General features: G+C 52.4%; 2 protein-coding genes across 4 annotated transcripts in view; both read right to left on the bottom strand.

Moving 5' to 3' along the window:
- Window positions 1-2193: 2193 nt before the first annotated feature.
- RSKR (ribosomal protein S6 kinase related) lies at window positions 2194-13800 on the bottom strand. 2 transcript variants are annotated; one of them, XM_053275507.1, is made up of 12 exons: window positions 13416-13796; window positions 11225-11485; window positions 9595-9678; window positions 9435-9503; window positions 7812-7881; window positions 7239-7346; window positions 6513-6553; window positions 5964-5991; window positions 5382-5471; window positions 5194-5282; window positions 4539-4649; window positions 2194-4136 (listed from the first exon to the last, which is right to left on the bottom strand). In XM_053275507.1, exons 1-12 carry the CDS (start codon window positions 13491-13493, stop codon window positions 3915-3917), a joined length of 1251 nt encoding a protein of 416 aa, XP_053131482.1. In that variant the 5' UTR covers window positions 13494-13796; the 3' UTR covers window positions 2194-3914. The 2 variants fall into 2 exon arrangements, with proteins under 2 accessions (XP_053131482.1, XP_053131483.1); XM_053275508.1 differs by lacking the exon at window positions 11225-11485 and having other exon boundaries at window positions 13416-13800.
- Window positions 13801-15347: 1547 nt separating this feature from the next.
- Window positions 15348-16565, bottom strand: part of BLTP2 (bridge-like lipid transfer protein family member 2) — a 35274-nt gene continuing 34056 nt past the window's right edge. For both annotated transcript variants that reach the window (XM_053275409.1, XM_053275410.1), the window contains one exon: window positions 15348-15865. In XM_053275409.1, coding sequence (XP_053131384.1) covers window positions 15680-15865 — 186 coding nt within the window. In that variant the 3' untranslated portion in view covers window positions 15348-15679. The remainder of the gene's footprint in view (window positions 15866-16565) is intronic.

Here is a 16565-nt window from a genome sequence, read left to right as displayed (position 1 = left end):
GAGGGTAACTATAACCATGTACTGCATATACATAGTATAGTTACTCCATGTAACTATAACCATGTACTCTGGGCTATCTAGAGGAAGAGCGAAATATATATAAATGAATAAATAAATGTTAAATAGTTTTGTCGTGTTGGGGAAGGTGAGGGGAAGAGTATCTGCTATGTGTGTAGAGGGTCCCAGGTTCATCCCTGCTTGCTGTCTACACTGCAGGACGGGTTGGGAAGACCCCTGCCTAACACCTTGAGAAACCACTGCCAGAGACCATACAGTGCTAAATGGACCAATGGCCGGACTCCACAGGCAGCAGCCCCCCCAACAGATGCTTTGCATGCAGGAGGCCCCAGGTTCAATCCTTGGCAGCATTTCTAGGTAGCGCTGGGAAAGACTCCAGCCTGGATTGCTGCCGCCAGTCAGAGTAAACAATGCTAAGCAGGATCCTATGTTCCTGTGATTGCCTTACCTTTGTTTGTGAGCTGCCTTAAGCAGTCTGGCACAGGCGCAGCAGGACAGAACTGCTTTCATATTTACAGTCGTGATAAATGCAGACCTCCATCATCTGGAAGCCAGAGCATCACTCCACCACCAAGTCCCTCATCTTATCCGACACAGGAGATGGGGGGGCCACTTTGCATCTCAGCACCCGGAGCCGCACCCTCGCCTGAGCCCACCTCCACCCCTCCCTCATGGCTTGAAAGCTAAAGGCCTGGCCCGTGTTCCATCTGCAAATGGGTGTTCCACGGGAGAAGCGCGTCTCTCGGCTGAGGACCTGCTACTGACAGACTAAGGTAAAACTCAATGCTGGTCTGTTACTAAATGCTTGTTGTGTTTTATTTTTAATCCCTGTGTGCCTTTCTTTACTTCCAGTCTATTTTATTTGTTTATTTATATTTCATCAAATGTGTATACTGCCCCAAACTTTAATCTCTGGGCGGTTTCAACCTACTTCCCGCCCAATTCCTTATTCTTTTTGCAACCCTTGTTTTATAATAAATTTCATATACTTAGAAGTGGTTTCAGTCTGATTTAAAAGGTTCTGGAGGGTTCCTTGCAACACTCGTTCCCATGTGCCTCGTCAGGTCATTCGCTACTGTTGAGTTGTTTTCAGAATAATATTTTCTCGTCTAGAGCTGGGTTGTGTGGACTCTGGCTGTACAGTGCTTGTAAGTCCCAAGCTGGACAGTTCTAGGTTGTTGAAGCTGTGTCTGAGCCTGGTCAGTGGCTTAGATCAGAGTTTCTTAACCTTGGGCCCCCAGATGTCATTGGACTACAACTCCCATCATCCTCAGCCACAAAGGCCATGTCTGGGGATGATGGAAGTTGTAGTCCAACATCTGGGGCCCCAAGGTTAAGAAACCCTGGCTTAGATCAACTGGTGACAGCCTACCTTGAAAGAGCAGCGTGCTCCTAGATTTGGGATCAGAGCAATCTCTCTACTGAGGGTAGATCCCAGGAAAGCATAAAGTCACCCCCGTTTCGTCTCAACAGTGCTCACATGTCGTTTCCGGTTCGAATCCCCACTGGTATGGGAAACACCTGTATCAGGCAGCAGCGATATAGGAAGATGCTGAAAGGCATCATCTCATACTGCACGGGAGGAGGCAATGGTCAACCTCTTCCAAAGAAAACCACAGAGCTCTGTGGGTGCCAGGAGTCAAAATCGACTCAGCTTCCAAACCTCGGAGAAGCTGCTGCCAGTCAGTGCAGACAAAGCTGAGCTAGATGGACCAAGGGTCTGGACTCAGTATAAGGCAGCCTCCTGCATTTCCAATGCTCATACTCCCTTCCTCACCCCACATCCTTCCAAAGCCTGCAAAAGTCTGAGTAGGGTCCCTTCAGCCTCTGAAAGGGGAGAGAGAGGGCTGCCAGCAATCTCCACTCCTCTAGCCCCCCTAAGGCCTAAACTTGGGGGGAGTGAGGTGGCATTTTTGCACCTTGCCTCAGGTGCCCAAAGACCTTGGACGGCCTTTGCTCCAAGGTCCCTTTACGATTCTCTGACCAAACCAGCCCTTGGCGGAGAGTGAGACCCACTCCAGGGTTAAAGACACCTTTGCTTTTGGGGGCTCTTAATCACTGTGCACCAGTTTCCACTCTAAAATGGTGCCTCATCTTCCTGGAATCAGGGTTCTCCCCCCTCAAAACCACCAGCCTCTGAAACCGCAGTGCAGTAACTGAACACACCACGCAGCAGCCATGACCAATAAAAGCGATTTATTGCTTATGCACGTAAAGCACAAGAGAGAGGTATAGACTGGGGAAAGAGTGGGCAGCGGGGAGGAGAGGAGGGAGAGGGGGTTGGCACGGCCTGAGAGTGCAAGGAAGTCCATAGCCAGAGACACACAGGTCTCCGCATCTTGCATAGAGAAGGGTGCACAATTAGACGGAAGGGTGCAAACTGGATACGCTTGTCCATTCCTGAGCGCTCTCCGGGTTCCCCCTCACTGGGCAGAACGGGGACGGTGGCAAAATAGACTGGCCGCTTTTCCCTTCTGGCCAGTGAGGAGTTCTGTCAAACCCCACAGCCTGCACACTCCTAGGGGACCCATGCAGGCCCTATAGCAATATTATATAGAAGCTGCCCCTGCTAACTGGGCACATCTCCAAGTGAGGGTTCTCTTTTTTGCAGGGGAAGAGGAACTGTCCAGAAAACCATCTCCAGGCCCTTTGGTGGCACACAGTTGTGGGATCCCCACTACTAACTGGGCAAAGAGGCCTCTTTGACAGGGGTGACTCTCTGATATTTAGCAGGGGGAGGAGAACTGCCCCTTTCCAGGCCCCAGCGCAGCATCCCTCCAGTGGCTGGTTGCTGAGGTCTCCCTGGTGTCTCTTTTGTAGGCTCTTTGAGGCAGGGAGCCATCTTCTCCTGGCTGTTGCTATGGGAACAGCTGTGGGAGCCTCTCTGGTTGAGAAACAGGGCGGCCAGGTGCTCCATAAATAATAGATGTGCGGCCCCCTCAGGCAAAAGTTGGCCTCGTTAAGGGGCACCTTAATGGGCACCTTTTCAAAATGGCAGCTCCCTCATATTCTACTGACTGGGCCAAGGACGGGCACCTTTTCAAAATGGCAGCTCTCACGTTTAGCTCTCACGTTTAGAGCAACTGTCCTTATTCAATCCTAGTGCAGCGTTCCTCCCAATGGCTGCTGCTGGCGTCTCCCTTGTTTCATTTTAGACTGAGAGCCTCCTTGGGGCAGAGAACCCTCTTCTCTTTGCCACTGCTACGGAAGACACTCTGGGAACTTTCTCGACTGAACAGGAGGGTGGTATAAATAACAGATGTCGGGCTCTTAAGCTACCCCTGCCAGCTAGCCCAAGAATGGGCACCTTTTCAAAATGGCAGCTCTCCTATATTTACCAAGGGGGAGAGGGACTGTCCCTATTCAGCCCTTCCATGGGTTGTTGCCTCCCTTGCATTTCCTTTTATGACCGGGCTGCACACCTGCAGCCCTCCAACTATTGTTGGACTACAGCTCCCATCATGCCTGGAGACTGGCCACAGTGGCTGAGGATGACAGCAGCTGGAGCCCAATGAGGCAGGAGGGCTGAAGTTGTACAACTCTGTTTTAGGGCAACGGGAACCATCCCTCATCCTATGTAAACCACGTTAAGCTTTTTGTTTTGTTAATGGTATACCCACATTTTTTAAAAAAGAAGAATAAATTGTGTGCCTCTGACCCACAGGAACCCTCTGTACTGAGCTTGCACATCTGGAGACCTTGGGAGACAAGGCGGCGGCGGCAACAGGCTGGTAAGGGGACCCTGATTCAGCAGCCCTGCTGGTGGAGGGAGCGTCCCTGAGATGCTCGTGGCTCCTTGGCCGAGGAACAGCTGCACAGAAGAGTTGTTTTTCCTGAGAACTCAGCGCTGGTCTCGAGGCTCCCGCTCATCTTCACCTCCAACAGCGACCACAGCCTTAGCCAGGCCAGGGCTGGCTCATGGGGACCCCGAGGTCACAGTCAAAATCTGAAAAGGCCGCCGAGTCCGGGGTGGTCTCCTTGACCCGCCGCCAACCCAGCACAAAATCCACCGGCTGCTTCTGCAGCATTTCTGCGTCAAAGGTCATTCCGCGGAAGAAGAGGTGGCCCCGGAAGTGGTGGAGGTAACGCAGGCGGCGCTGAGGGTCCTGGCACAGGAGCTGCGGGGAGGAGGAGGAAGAAGGAAGGAGACAGTTTCAAGAGCAGCATCGCAGACAGAGCAGGACTGGATCTGCGCACCCAGAAAGCTTTTTCTTTATACTAGGCCTCGGGGAAAGACCATAGCTCAGTGGAAGAGCATTTGTTTTAAACGTGGAAAGTCTCGGGTTTAATCCTTGGTAGAGTCTCCAGGTAGGGCTGGCAAAGCCTCCTGCCTGGAACCTTGGAAAGCAGCTGCCGGGACGATCCTGAGCTAGATGGACCAAGGGTTGGACTCAGCAGAAGGCTGCTTTGTGCATACACCCGTAACCAGTGCAACTTTCCCTTTGGGCATTTGGAAGGTCCCAGGTATACTCCCTGGCGGGAACCCCAGGAGGAAGAGGCAGTTATGCAGAAAGGTTTACCTCGCTGAGCAGAAGGCGTAGGCCCAGACTGAGGGTGGACGGGATGCAGAAGGTACAGCGCTTCACACTCTCAAGCATGGCCATGTGGTCTTTCTCGGGGGCCACCGGAAACTGAAGGGGGTGGGGAGCAGAAAGACAACAGACAGGGTTGAAGGGAGTTGTAGTCCAACATCTGCAGGAGGGCTGAAGTTGTGCAGTCCTGGTGCAGATAGTATGGAGCTAGACGGACCAATGGTCTGATTCAGGGGGTGGCTTCCAATCTTGAGAATGGGGCCATAGGTCAGCTGTTTTGCACACAGGAGGTCCCAGGTTTACTCCCTGGCAGGATTTCCAGGTAGGGCTGTGAAAGACTTGTGGAAGCAGGCATGAATTGCCACCTTTGCTCAGCAGGGTCCACCCTGGTTTGCATTTGAATGGGAGGCGACATGTCTCAGCACTGCAAGATATTCCCCTCAGGGGATGGGGCTGTTAGGGGAAGAGCACCTGCCTGCTTGCATGCAGACAGTTCCAAGATCACCCCCTGGCAGCATCTCCAGGTAGGGCTGGGAAAGACTCCTGCCTGCAACCTTGGAGAGCTGCTACCAGGCAGTGCAGACAACACTGAGTTAGACAGACCAAGGGTCTGACTCAGTAGAAAGCGGCTCCCCGGCCTTACCTTTCCATTGGCCAATGCGAAGAGCAGCACACCCATGGACCACCAATCAGCGGAGTGGGCATAGGGACCACCACTCAGCACTTCCGGGGCTGCCGAGAAGGAGGGGAGCAGAAGGTCATGGCCCGGGCAATGAACACCAGCCCCGCCCCTCGCAATCAGTGCTATAACCTTTCTTTAATAAGACTCACCCATGTATTGCAGGGTCCCGCAGATGGTGTAAGCTCTCTTGCCCCAAGGCAGGTGGCGTGCAAGGCCAAAGTCGGTCAGCTTCAAGTGCCCTGAAGGCCAGAGCAGAGGAAGCGTGAGAGGCCGTGAAATACGAAACGACGATACAACAAATATTTATATAGCACTTTTCAACAAAAGTACCCAGAGGGAAGAGTTCCATAGAGAAATCCAAAATAAATAAAGGGGCATCCCTGTCCTCAAAGGGCTCACAATCTGAAAAAGAAACATAAGGCAGACAGTAGCAACAGCCACTGGAGGAATGCTTTGCTGAGGATGGATAGGGCCAGTTGCTCTCCTCCTGCTAAATAAAGAAATGGTGGGCTTTCATATCCATTCACATATTACTGCCACCTTGACTATTTTAGAGCTACAACATTGCCAAGTGTTGAAGAAACTGAAGAATTTAAGAAAACGGAACCACATTTTTTAAACAAAATGTCTTTTAGCAAATTTGCACCATCTGGCACTGTACTTGGGGTTTCTCCATTGAACATTTGGAAGCGGTTTTAGTTCCTCACTCAAAACAAGGGTGCAGAATGTACCTCGTTCATCCAGGAGTATATTTTCCATCTGCAAAGAGAAGGAAGCCAAAATGAGTCTGCGGCGGAAGCTACCCAAGGCTACACTGGCTCTCACCAAGTTAACAGCAAGAGGTGGAGAGGCCCTGCCAAAGTCAAGTTCCAGGTGGGTGTTGGCAATATGGTTCTTTGGCTCACAAGCTTCCATTTTGGGAAAAAGAAGCCCCCAGCTCCAAGCTGAGGGTTCCTAGGAGAGCGCCTTCTTCTGCATGATCCCCACTGCACATTAAAATCATCAAGAGAGGTCTGTCTCCGGATACCGCCTGCTCGTCTGGCGGTGATTCGGGAGGGGGCCTTCTCGGTAAGGCTGTGGAATGCCTTGATTGCGAAGCCCGCTCTCTCCTCTAACCCCCTTACGGCGAGTCTCACTGATCACGAGATTCGCCTCACTGTTTGAATAGTGCAGTGATTTTTAATCATTTCAACCTTTCAGATTTTTAAAATGTTTTAACCTTTTTATTTGTTATCTTGATTGTTTTGTTGTTAAATCAAATAAAAGAGGTGAGCCTTTACCTTGACATCGCGGTGGACGATGCCCACGTTGTGGAGGTATCCTGTGCGAAAGGGAAAGAAGAGCTCAGCAATAGTAGTCTCTCATCCACAGAGCTTCTCTTGCACCCAAGTCTGGGTCAGCGGAGACAGGGCCATCGCTGAGTGGAAGAGCGCCTGCTGGGAGCATCTCCAGGTAGGGCTGGGAAAGACACTTGCCCGAAGCCCCAGAGTGCTGCTGACCGTCATTGTCAACAGTACTGAGCTAGATGGATGAAGGGAGGGGACTCCGGAGATAGCAGCTTCCCACAAAGCCTGTGGTTTTTATGGCTGCTTTTGGGATCGGGCCACAGCTCACCAGTAGAGCATCTGCTTAAACCTGCAGAAGGTCCCAGGTTCAGTTCCCGGCAGCATCTGCAGGGAGGGCTGGGAAAGGCCCTTGCCTGAAACCACTCCGCGAAGGAAGGGAGGGGAGCTGGCCTTGTGGTAGCCAGCAGGATCCACCCTGGTTTGCATTTGGACACGAGTCAGCCTGGGTGAGCCCTGGAAGATCTTCCCCTTAGGGGACGGGGCTGCACACTCAGTGGAAGAGCTGCTTTGCCCTCAGGTTGCCTTCCCTGGCAGCACCTCCAGACTGGCCTGAAAAAAGACTGCCTGACACCTGGGAGAGCTGCTGCCAGTCAGGGCAGACCGTACTCAGCCAGAGAGACCACGGGTCTGACTCAGTAAGAGGCAGCTGCCATCACTTACCCAGCACCAGGACCAGCTCCGTGGCAAAGAGGCGGATGACAGCTTCCGCAAAGTGGCCTACGGACTTCCAGAGGCGGTAGAGGTCTCCCGTACTACAGTACGTACACACTGGGGGTGAAGGCGGAGAAGAGAAAGAGAGGGAGAAGTTACCTCTGGAGCCCCCAGAGCTTGCCGCGACCCCCCACTCCCCACGTGGGGTGAACAGGCGGCTGGTTATTTTTTGTTTTGTTTTAAACCACCCCCCTCATCCCTTGCCCGGTTGCCAAAGGAAATTCGGAACCCCAAGGAGCAGCTGGGGTGGGAGGGAGGACGTGGGGATTGGAGGCCTGCACGACGGAAATCCTTTGATCCCTGCTCCCGTGACCCTTTGGGGAGGGTGGGGGGAGCAGGCTAAGCATAATCTACACGGAGTGCAGAGCGCTGGGAGGGGAAACAGGAGCCACACGTGTGAGCCGAAGCGCAGCACACACACACACACACACGGAGCAGCACGCACGCACACACCACGGGGGACGGAGGGGGCGGGGGTGAGCTCTACTCTAGCTGAGCCCCGCAGGGCAGATGGTCACTCACTAATGAAGAGATGGCGCTGCCCCTGCCAGCTGTCCCCTAAGCAGTGGACAAACGGGTGGCGGACCTGCTTCTGGGAAAGAAAAAGAGAGGGGGGTGGAGGGTGAGTCCGAGGGCCTCGTACCGGGGACAGGACAAAGGCACGGAGCTAGGATGGGGCCGCAGGGAGGTCCAAGGAGCACCCCACACCCCGACAGGTCTCCCGTTACCGTGCTCCTCTCTGTCCGTGAAAGCAAAGCCAACGGGCCACGCATCTGGCCTGAAGGTTGTGGGCCTTCCTCGAGGCAGTGTGGCATGGGGCCTGCTAACGTGGCGATTCTCTTTCTTGAGCAGGGGGAGAGCAACTGGCCCTCTCCACCCCCAGCACAGGACCTCCAGTAACTGTTAGAAGCTGGTGTCTAGCTTATGTTTCTTTTTAGATTGTGAGCCCTTTGGGGACAGGGATCCATCTTATTTGTTTGTTATTTCTCTGTTCCCTGAGCCATTTTTGGAAGGACGGCATAGAAGTTGAATTAATAATAATAATAATTATTATTATTATAAATTATTATAATATTAAATAAATTATATTAAATAAATTATAAATAATAATAACATTTGCAAATATTGCAAACTCCTGCTCAGCCTGAAGCTCACGGAGTCAGTCTACCTCACAGGGTTGTTGTGAGGTTAGATGGGGTGGCGGGAGTGGTGAAAACCTTGTACACCAGGGCTTGACAAATCCAGGAGCCAGGGTTTAACTGTGGTGCCTAGGTTAGGATATTACTGAATAAATCTTTATTCATCCCAGACCGCCCTGCTTCTTTTTGATGGAAAGGAGATAAAGAGAAGCCCATTTGCCCCCCTCCCCTGCCAAAAAAACCCAACAATGTTGCAGCAGAGGAAGCTACTGTCGACTGAGTCAGACCCTTGGCCCACCTAGTTCAGTATTGTCTACACTGACTGGTAATGACTCTCCAAGGTTTCAGGCAGGAGCCTTTCCCAGGGGGGATACTGCCAGGGAGGGAACCTGGGACCTTCTGCGTGCAAAGCAGATGCTCTTCCACTAGCCTCTCCTGACCCTGGCTCAGTGATCCAGAACTTGTGGGAAAAGCCCGGCCTGACTGATCCAGGATCCCCCGCTAGTCCTAAAAGGAGCCTTCTAGCACCCAGCAGTCTCCAAGCAGCCAATTGTGCAAGAGACGGGAAACTGTTCAAAACCCACAAGGGCATCTCCCTCTTCCTTTACCCGAGAAAGGAAGTGCACTGGTTTTGGGGGTGGGGAGAACCCCAAGTGAAGGACCTAAGTGTCTCCCCACATGAGCACAAGGCGGAAGTGTCACTCTGCATGGACTGTGCCACCCCAGGGAGAAAGGCACAAGAACTGGCCCCAAGTAAAATCCAGTCCGAATATTTCTTGGCTTCCCAAAGGTGTCCCGAGAAAAGTGACAGAGAAATCCAACCCAGCATGGCTCTGCCCCATGGATATTCTCATGGGGGTGCTAAAAGAGGCCACTGTGGGTTGTCAAAACGCCACGCCCCAAGAGGCCACGAACCTCTCACCCCACACAGGACTCCTTCGGCTGTCCAGAAATCAGACGGAGCAACCTTCCCCAGAGACCTAGTTCTCCGATCCGTGAAGCCTACCTGGATGCTGACCTCCTCCTTACACTGCTTCAGGCTGTCCCGGCGAAGCACCTCCATTTTTGGCAGCACCTGCAGGAGAAGCAACCGACACGGGCATGAGGCTCAGGGAGGGGAGGAGCAGGGCTCTGGCGAGTGGGGTTCCCAGGGGCCGGGCACTCACCTTGACGGCAAAGACCTTCTCCTGCCCGCAGTCCAGAACTTTCAGCACTGTTCCAAAGGACCCCTTGGCGACCAAGCCCAGAATCTGCAGAGGGAGAAAGTGTTAAGGACATAAGCAAAGCCCTTCTGGATCAGGCCCAAGGCCCATCCAGTCCAGCACGGCCAGCCAGGTCCATCTGGGACACCCACATGTGACGGGAAGAGGGCAATGCCCTCTACTGTTGGTGCTCCTGGTGTCCAGGGGAATCCTGATGGAAATATACAGGTATCCAGGCTGATAGCCCTCCATGGATTCCTCTAATCCCCTTTAAAACCATCCAGATTGGTAGCCATCACCACATCTAAAGGTAAAGTGTGCTGTCGGGTCGGTGTCGACTCCTGGCGCCCACAGATCCTTGTGGTTGTCTTTGGTAGAATACAGGAGGGGTTGACCATTGCCTCCTCACGCACAGTCTGAGAGGATGCCTTTCAGCATCTTTTCTATATCGCTGCTGCCCGATAGAGGTGTATCCCATAGTCTGGGAAACATACCAGCGGGGATTCGAACCGGCAGCCTCTTGCTTGCTAGTCAAGTCATTTCCCTGCTGCGCCCACCACATCTAGGGGCAGCCAATTCCATAGTTTAACTATATGTTGTGTCAAAAAGCCCTTCCTTTTGTCTGCCCCGCATCTAGTTTCAACAATTAATTAATTAATTAATTAATTAATTAATATTATTATTATTTTATTTAAAATATGTATACCCCACTCCTCCAGTACACAACTGCTCGGGGCGGCACACAGCAATAAAACAAATACATTGTAAAATAAAACTAATAAAATTAATTAATTTATGTAAACAAGTTAAAAGCCCAGGCTAAAGCCACAATCAGAATTCAGTTTCATATTAGTTTGTTATAATTCTCATTTTTAGTTTTTTAAATAACTTTTTAAAGAACCTACCAGATATAACCAAAGATGGAACCTTAAAAAGCCTCTTTAAAAAGATATGTTTTTGGTGGTTGTTTTTAAAAACACTGAGGGAGGGAACATGGCAAAGCTGATGACCCCAGGCTCTAATATTATGAAAAAGGAAGAAAAACTTCAAGAAGCAGGCTCCTGGCCCCACCTCAAGTTTATTACAATACTTTCTCAGAAACCCTTTCTGGCAATGTCCCCTGTAACAGGAAGCTGCCATATACAGAGTCAGACCACTGGTCCATCTGGCTCAGTATTGTCTACCCAGACTGGCAGCGGCTTCTCCAAGGTTACAGGCAGGAGTCTCTCTCAGCCCTCTCTCGGAGATGCCACTAGGGCCAGGAGTTGGAACCTTCTGCATGCAAGCAGACAGGTGCTCTTCCCAGAGTGGCCCCACTATCCCAAAGGCGAATCTCTTGCTCAGATGTAGTCTCCCATTCAAATTGCTAATAAGCAGACCCTGTTTAGCAAAGGGGACAATGCATGCTTGCTACGGCAAAACCAGCCCTTCTCCCATGGAGTTCTAGATGGTGTTGACTACAACCTATCACCCTCAGCCAAAGGCCACTACAGCTGGGGATGATGGGCATTGTAGTCAATGATAACTAGGAATTCCTGTTTTACAGGCAACCCTGCTTTCTAGACTCCCACCCGCTGCCCAGGGGAGCCCCCACCTTGAGCTGGCTTGGTCCCACAGGAGGCCGCAGAGGGAACTCCGGCAAGAAGAGAGAGAAGCACTGGGACGGGGTCCACTCCGCCACTTCCGACTCCATCAGCTGCGGGAGTTTCTCCGCCACAGCCCCCGGCTCTTGCTTCAGGGGGCTCCTGGCCACCAAGACTCGTTCCAGGCCCAGAAGAGCCCCCCCGACATTGGACAGTAGGGCCTTCCAGCTGCGGGCCCAGGAAGCATCTGGCAAGACGTTGTTGCCTCGGCCCTGGAGGAAGCAGAGGAACAAGGTGAGGCAGCAAGGAAGGCAGGGGTGCTGTGCACGCACAGGACCAACAGGCATATGGGCAGGCTCTGGGGCAGCATTGGTCCGAGGAATGGAGCACCCTCTGCTTCGTGTCCCACCAGAGCCAGGGAAACACGTGGACCAAGGCCCATGGCCAGCATGACTTTTGGGGTACAGCTGATGCCAGGAGGGGATGGGGGGCTGTTCATGGGTTAAAGAAATCTTTATAAAGCAACTGTTTGCAAAAGAGGGGCACTGCGAACTTGGCAAAGAGGCAGGCACCTTTTTAATGTGGCGATTCTCTTTATTTAGCAGGAGGAGAGTAACTGGCCCTCTCCACCCGCAGCACAGTACCCTTCTAGTGATTGTTGCTGGTGTCTTTCTTCCCCTTATCATCATTATTTATTATTATTATTATTTTATTTTCTTGTTTACACAGTCAGACAAGTGTTATTGACTGATTTGTTTTATCTAGACATCGAGTCCTTTCCAAGGACCTGAGATGGCTGAATTTTATTATCAATGTTGTTGTTGTTGTTGTTACAGATATCATTGCAGAATATAGGCTGTTCCCAGTAAAGTTGCTTTTTGTAATTGGCTGGTGGTGATTTCTGTGGCCCCTATGGTGTTGAGGTGCTCTTCAAGGTCTTTTGGGACTGCACCCAGGGCGCCAATTACCACGAGGATTATTTTGGTCTTTTTCTGCCACAGCCTTTCAATTTCAATTTGTAGATCTTTGTATTTTGTTATTTTTTCTATTTCTTTTTCTTCTGTTCTGCTATCCCCTGGCAGAATAATACCACTATTATTATTATTATTATTATCTACATTTTATATCCCGCTCTTCCTCCAAGGAGCCCAGAGTGGTGTACTAAGTTTCTGCTCACAACAATCCTGTGAAGTAGGTTAGGCTGAGAGAGAAGAAGTGACTGGCCCAGAGTCACCTAGCAAGTCTCATGGCGGAATGGGGATTTGAACTCGGGTCTCCCCAGTCCTAGTCCAGCACTCTAAACACTACACCACACTGGCTCCATCTATGGCCCCATCCCAATTAATTTTATCTAATCAATTCATTATATTACACTTGCCCAAGATTGTACATGAATACACAATAGTTCTGAAAAAAGGAGATGCTTGTGCATAAGGTGATACAGCAAGCACCATCTCAAGAGAGGCATTTTGGGAAATTAGCCAATAAACTAACCTTTTAAAGTAGTTAATACATCTGATTAATCGCTTAGATGTTAAAAGGGAACCCAAAGTGGACACCCTTATCCAATGGGCAGCTCCCCACACAATTTGGGCAGGGTTGACCCACATTGCCAAGAGTCGTATTTGAACCCCATCTTAGAGTGCCCTTTGTTGAATTCTCTTTCCTGGCCTCAGTTTCTTCTCTGGAGAACAGTACTGCTCAGAAATTTAAATGCCGTGCATGGCTTATTAAATTACTGCATAAGTCATGATTTATTTATTTTTTAATAATTTCAGACAGCAGATGAAGATACAAAGCAGAGGAACAGACAGATGGAAAACCTGAGGTTCGACTCCTCTGTTTATTTAGGTGGGGAGAAAAGACCCTTTTGGAGGAGACATCTAGGTTATTAGGTCTGGTGGGAGAATTCAGAAAAATGAGGGGAGTAATTCAAACGCTTTGAGAGGGAAATCTGCATCCCTGGAAAGGAAGAGAGGCAACCAGAACGTCGCTGGATCTCCGGGAAAAAGTAGACCACCGCAGCGGCAGGAAGCTCCTTCCAGGTAAAGAAGTTGCATTCCATACATGCTCAGAGGCACGGTGGATAAGAAAGGGTTTGAGGAGGACCCCCGGCTGCAGTTCATCCTGGCGTGAGACCGCGAGAGATATCGATTCCCATCGCTGCCAGGATCAGACCCTCAAGAAGAGGTACAGCCTTACCTTGAGCGGTCCCGGCGCAGCGGCGGAGTCTTGGCGCAGCCCTTCCGCCGGCTCGCAGCTGCTCTCTGCGGCCCCCATCACCCTTCTAGCAGCCCTGGACCCCCAGCCCCATGGCCGCTCGCGAGCCGCCAGGCTCCACCGTAATCCTCGTTACGTAAACAGCGCTAATCCCTGGAGACAGAGGGAGGCACAGCAGCGCCGCGCAGACCCAGCCTGCTCATTGGTATGCAAACCGCGCCCCTTATGTAAATCGGACTCTCCCCACCCCTTCGGGGATTAGACCAGCCGCGCTTCTTCAGACAAGCTGCAGGCTGCGCAAGGCTCGGGGCGGGGCTGCTACGCAAGCCACGCCCTTCAGGCGCAGCAAGGTTTTGCACTATTATGCAAGCCGCGCCCCTCGCTCAGAGCAAGGCTTTGTGCTATTATGCAAGCCGCGCCCCTCCGGCAAAATAAGGCTTTGCGCCCTCATGCAAGCCCCGCCCTGCCTGCAAAAGCAGAGCGCCGATTGGGCTTTAGCTTTTTGCATGTTTACAGCATCATCCAAGAGGCCACGCCTCCTCCCCCTTGTCCGTCTCTCCAAAGCTCTTCCCCATTCTGAGACTTTTCCCCTTGTTGCGCCAGGAAGCTTCTCTCCTGGCCAAGCCATGCTCCCTCTGCAGCGGGCCACACTCAGGTCTGCAAGTTTCCAGCACGTGTGGAGGGAACACAAGAACCTAGATCGATTTTGCCGCTCTGCAAGCTACCTCCTTAATATTTAGCACCCCAGCCCCTTTCCTCCACCCAACAGCCTGAGGAAACACAGGGCAAGTCATAGTAAGGGTAACTTAGTAACGGAGGTAGTAGCGCCCAGGAAACAGACACCACTGCTGCATTGGTTACTGATCTGATCATGACAGGAACACAGGAAACTGCCATAGACTGAGTCAGACCCTTGGTCCATCTAGCTCAGTATTGTCAACCCAGACTGGCAGCAGCTTTTCCAAGGTTGCAGGCAGGAATCTTTCTCAGCCCTATCTTGGAGATGCTGCCAGGGAGGGTACTCAGAACCTAAGATGCTCTTCCCCGAGCAGCCCTATTTTCCCCTAAGGGGAATATCTTACAGACCCATTCCTATGTAACCAGGACAAACCCTGCTTAGCTAAAGGGGACAAGTCATGGTTACTACCCCAAGACCAGCTCTCCCCTCTTGGGAACACAGGAAGCTCAGAGGCCATCTACTGAGTCAGACCCTTGGCCTGTCTAGCTCATGATGGTCCACACTAACTGGCAGCGGCTTCTCCAAGGTGTCAGGTGTGTGCAGCCAGCCAGGGATCTGGCCTGACCCCTGCTCTCCATGCACTTGGGGAGTCTGCACCAGAAGGAGGGTGCCCTCTTGAAGTTGCCCCCCGGCCCCCAACTGCCAAGGTATATCTGGCACTGCCTCTTCCAAGCACAGTATCACCAGAGAGATCTTCCCAACACTGTTTAGTAAGCAGAACATCACAGGTGCCATCTGTAAACAGATACTCTTCTCCTGAGCGACAGCTCCATCCCTCAGGAAGCTACTGCCTACTGAATCAGGCCATTGGTCCAACGAGCTCAGGGCTGTCTGCACTGACTGGCAGCGGCTTCTCCAAGGTTTCAGGCAGGAGTCTTTCCCAGCCCTACCTGGAGATGCTGCCAGGGATTGAACCTGGGACCTTCCGCTTGCCAAGCAGATGCTCTGTCGTCCAGATTTCCAGAGCGAATGGTTCCCGGACACCAAAGGACTGCAAGGGTTTAACACACTCTGCAGGCGTTGATCCACACGGGCCTGGGACGGAGATCACCAATACCCACAGCCCCAGCAGCTCTGGCCGAAGAGGGCATGGAGTAGAAGCCAGCCTGGCTGGGACACCAGCGAGGTTTGGAAAGGGGACCCATGAGCGAGACAGTAACACACGGACAACCAGCTCCAAATGATAAACTCTCCTTTAAATTCTCTCCCTCCCCATTGCCCAACCAACAATGCATAAAGCCACCCGGGGTGTGCCAGGAAGGGGCTCCAAGCCGCACGGGCACACTGCCTGCCGCTTCAGCCCCCAGTGCTCCCATCACCACGGCCGGCACTCAGCCACCAGCTGTCTGCAGTTCTGTGGTTCATCGCTGTCACGGACCGTGGTGGGGCCGAATGCTTGGTCCCTGCAAGAGGTGTGTGTGTGTGGGGGGCTGCACAGGAGGTTCGCTGGGCATTGTCCACCCCCTGCCAACCCCCCCAAGTTTCCCTGCCAGCAGGGGGAATGCTCTCATTTGCGCCGGCCGAAGATGGACTTCTTGCCCGGGTTCTTTTCGCCCACGCTCAGGCCGATCAGCAGCCGGGCCTTCTCGTCCTCCTGCTGCTGCTGCTGGATGTGGCCCTCCTGTTTGCCTTCCTGCTTGCCCCGGCTCTCAGTGCCAGCGGCGGGCTTGAGGCGTAGCTTCTCCTTGATGACCTGGAAGGAGAGATAGGCGGGGGGGTCAAGGCAAGCCCCAGGGCAGGGAGAGGGCAGAAGACCGGCTCACACCGTACTTCAGGGAAGAGAGCTGGTCTTGTGGTAGCAAGCATGACTTGTCCCCTTAAGCTAAGCAGGATCCACCCTGGTTGTATACGAAAGGGAGACAAGAAGTGTGAGCACTGGAAGAGATTCCCCCTTAGGGGATAAGGGGGCCGCTCTAGGAAGAGCAGAAGGTTCCCAGTTCCTTCCCTGGCAGCATCTCCAACGAGATAGGGCTGGGAGAGAGACTCCTGTCTGCAACCTTGGAGAAGCCACCGCCAGTCTGTGTAGACAATACTGAGCGAGATGGACCTATGGTCTGACTCAGTATATGGCAGCTGCCTATATTCCAATGAGGAGTCTCCCCGTCGCCCCTCTGCACGCCTGTCCTTCGGTTTGCATCTGGCATCTATCGGCCCGCCCAATCAAGGTAGAGGACTGCTGGAGGCAAAACCTTTCCCCCTCGATACAGACAAATTGAGGGGTGGGTAAGCTCAGTGGAGGAGCGTCTGCTTTGTATGCAGAAGATGCCAGGGTTCAAGTCCTGGCAGGATCGCGAGGTAGGGCTGCGAGAGACTCCACCTGGGAGTGCTGCTGCCAGTCAGTGTTGACAACCCTGAGCCAGAGGGACCAAGGGTCTGACTCAGCAGAAGGCAGC

The sequence above is a fragment of the Hemicordylus capensis genome, chromosome 12 (genome assembly GCF_027244095.1).
Source record: "Hemicordylus capensis ecotype Gifberg chromosome 12, rHemCap1.1.pri, whole genome shotgun sequence".
Taxonomy (NCBI): domain Eukaryota; kingdom Metazoa; phylum Chordata; class Lepidosauria; order Squamata; family Cordylidae; genus Hemicordylus; species Hemicordylus capensis.
The sequence above is the reverse complement of the archived record's forward strand: the minus strand, read 5'-3'. Positions and strand labels throughout refer to the sequence as shown.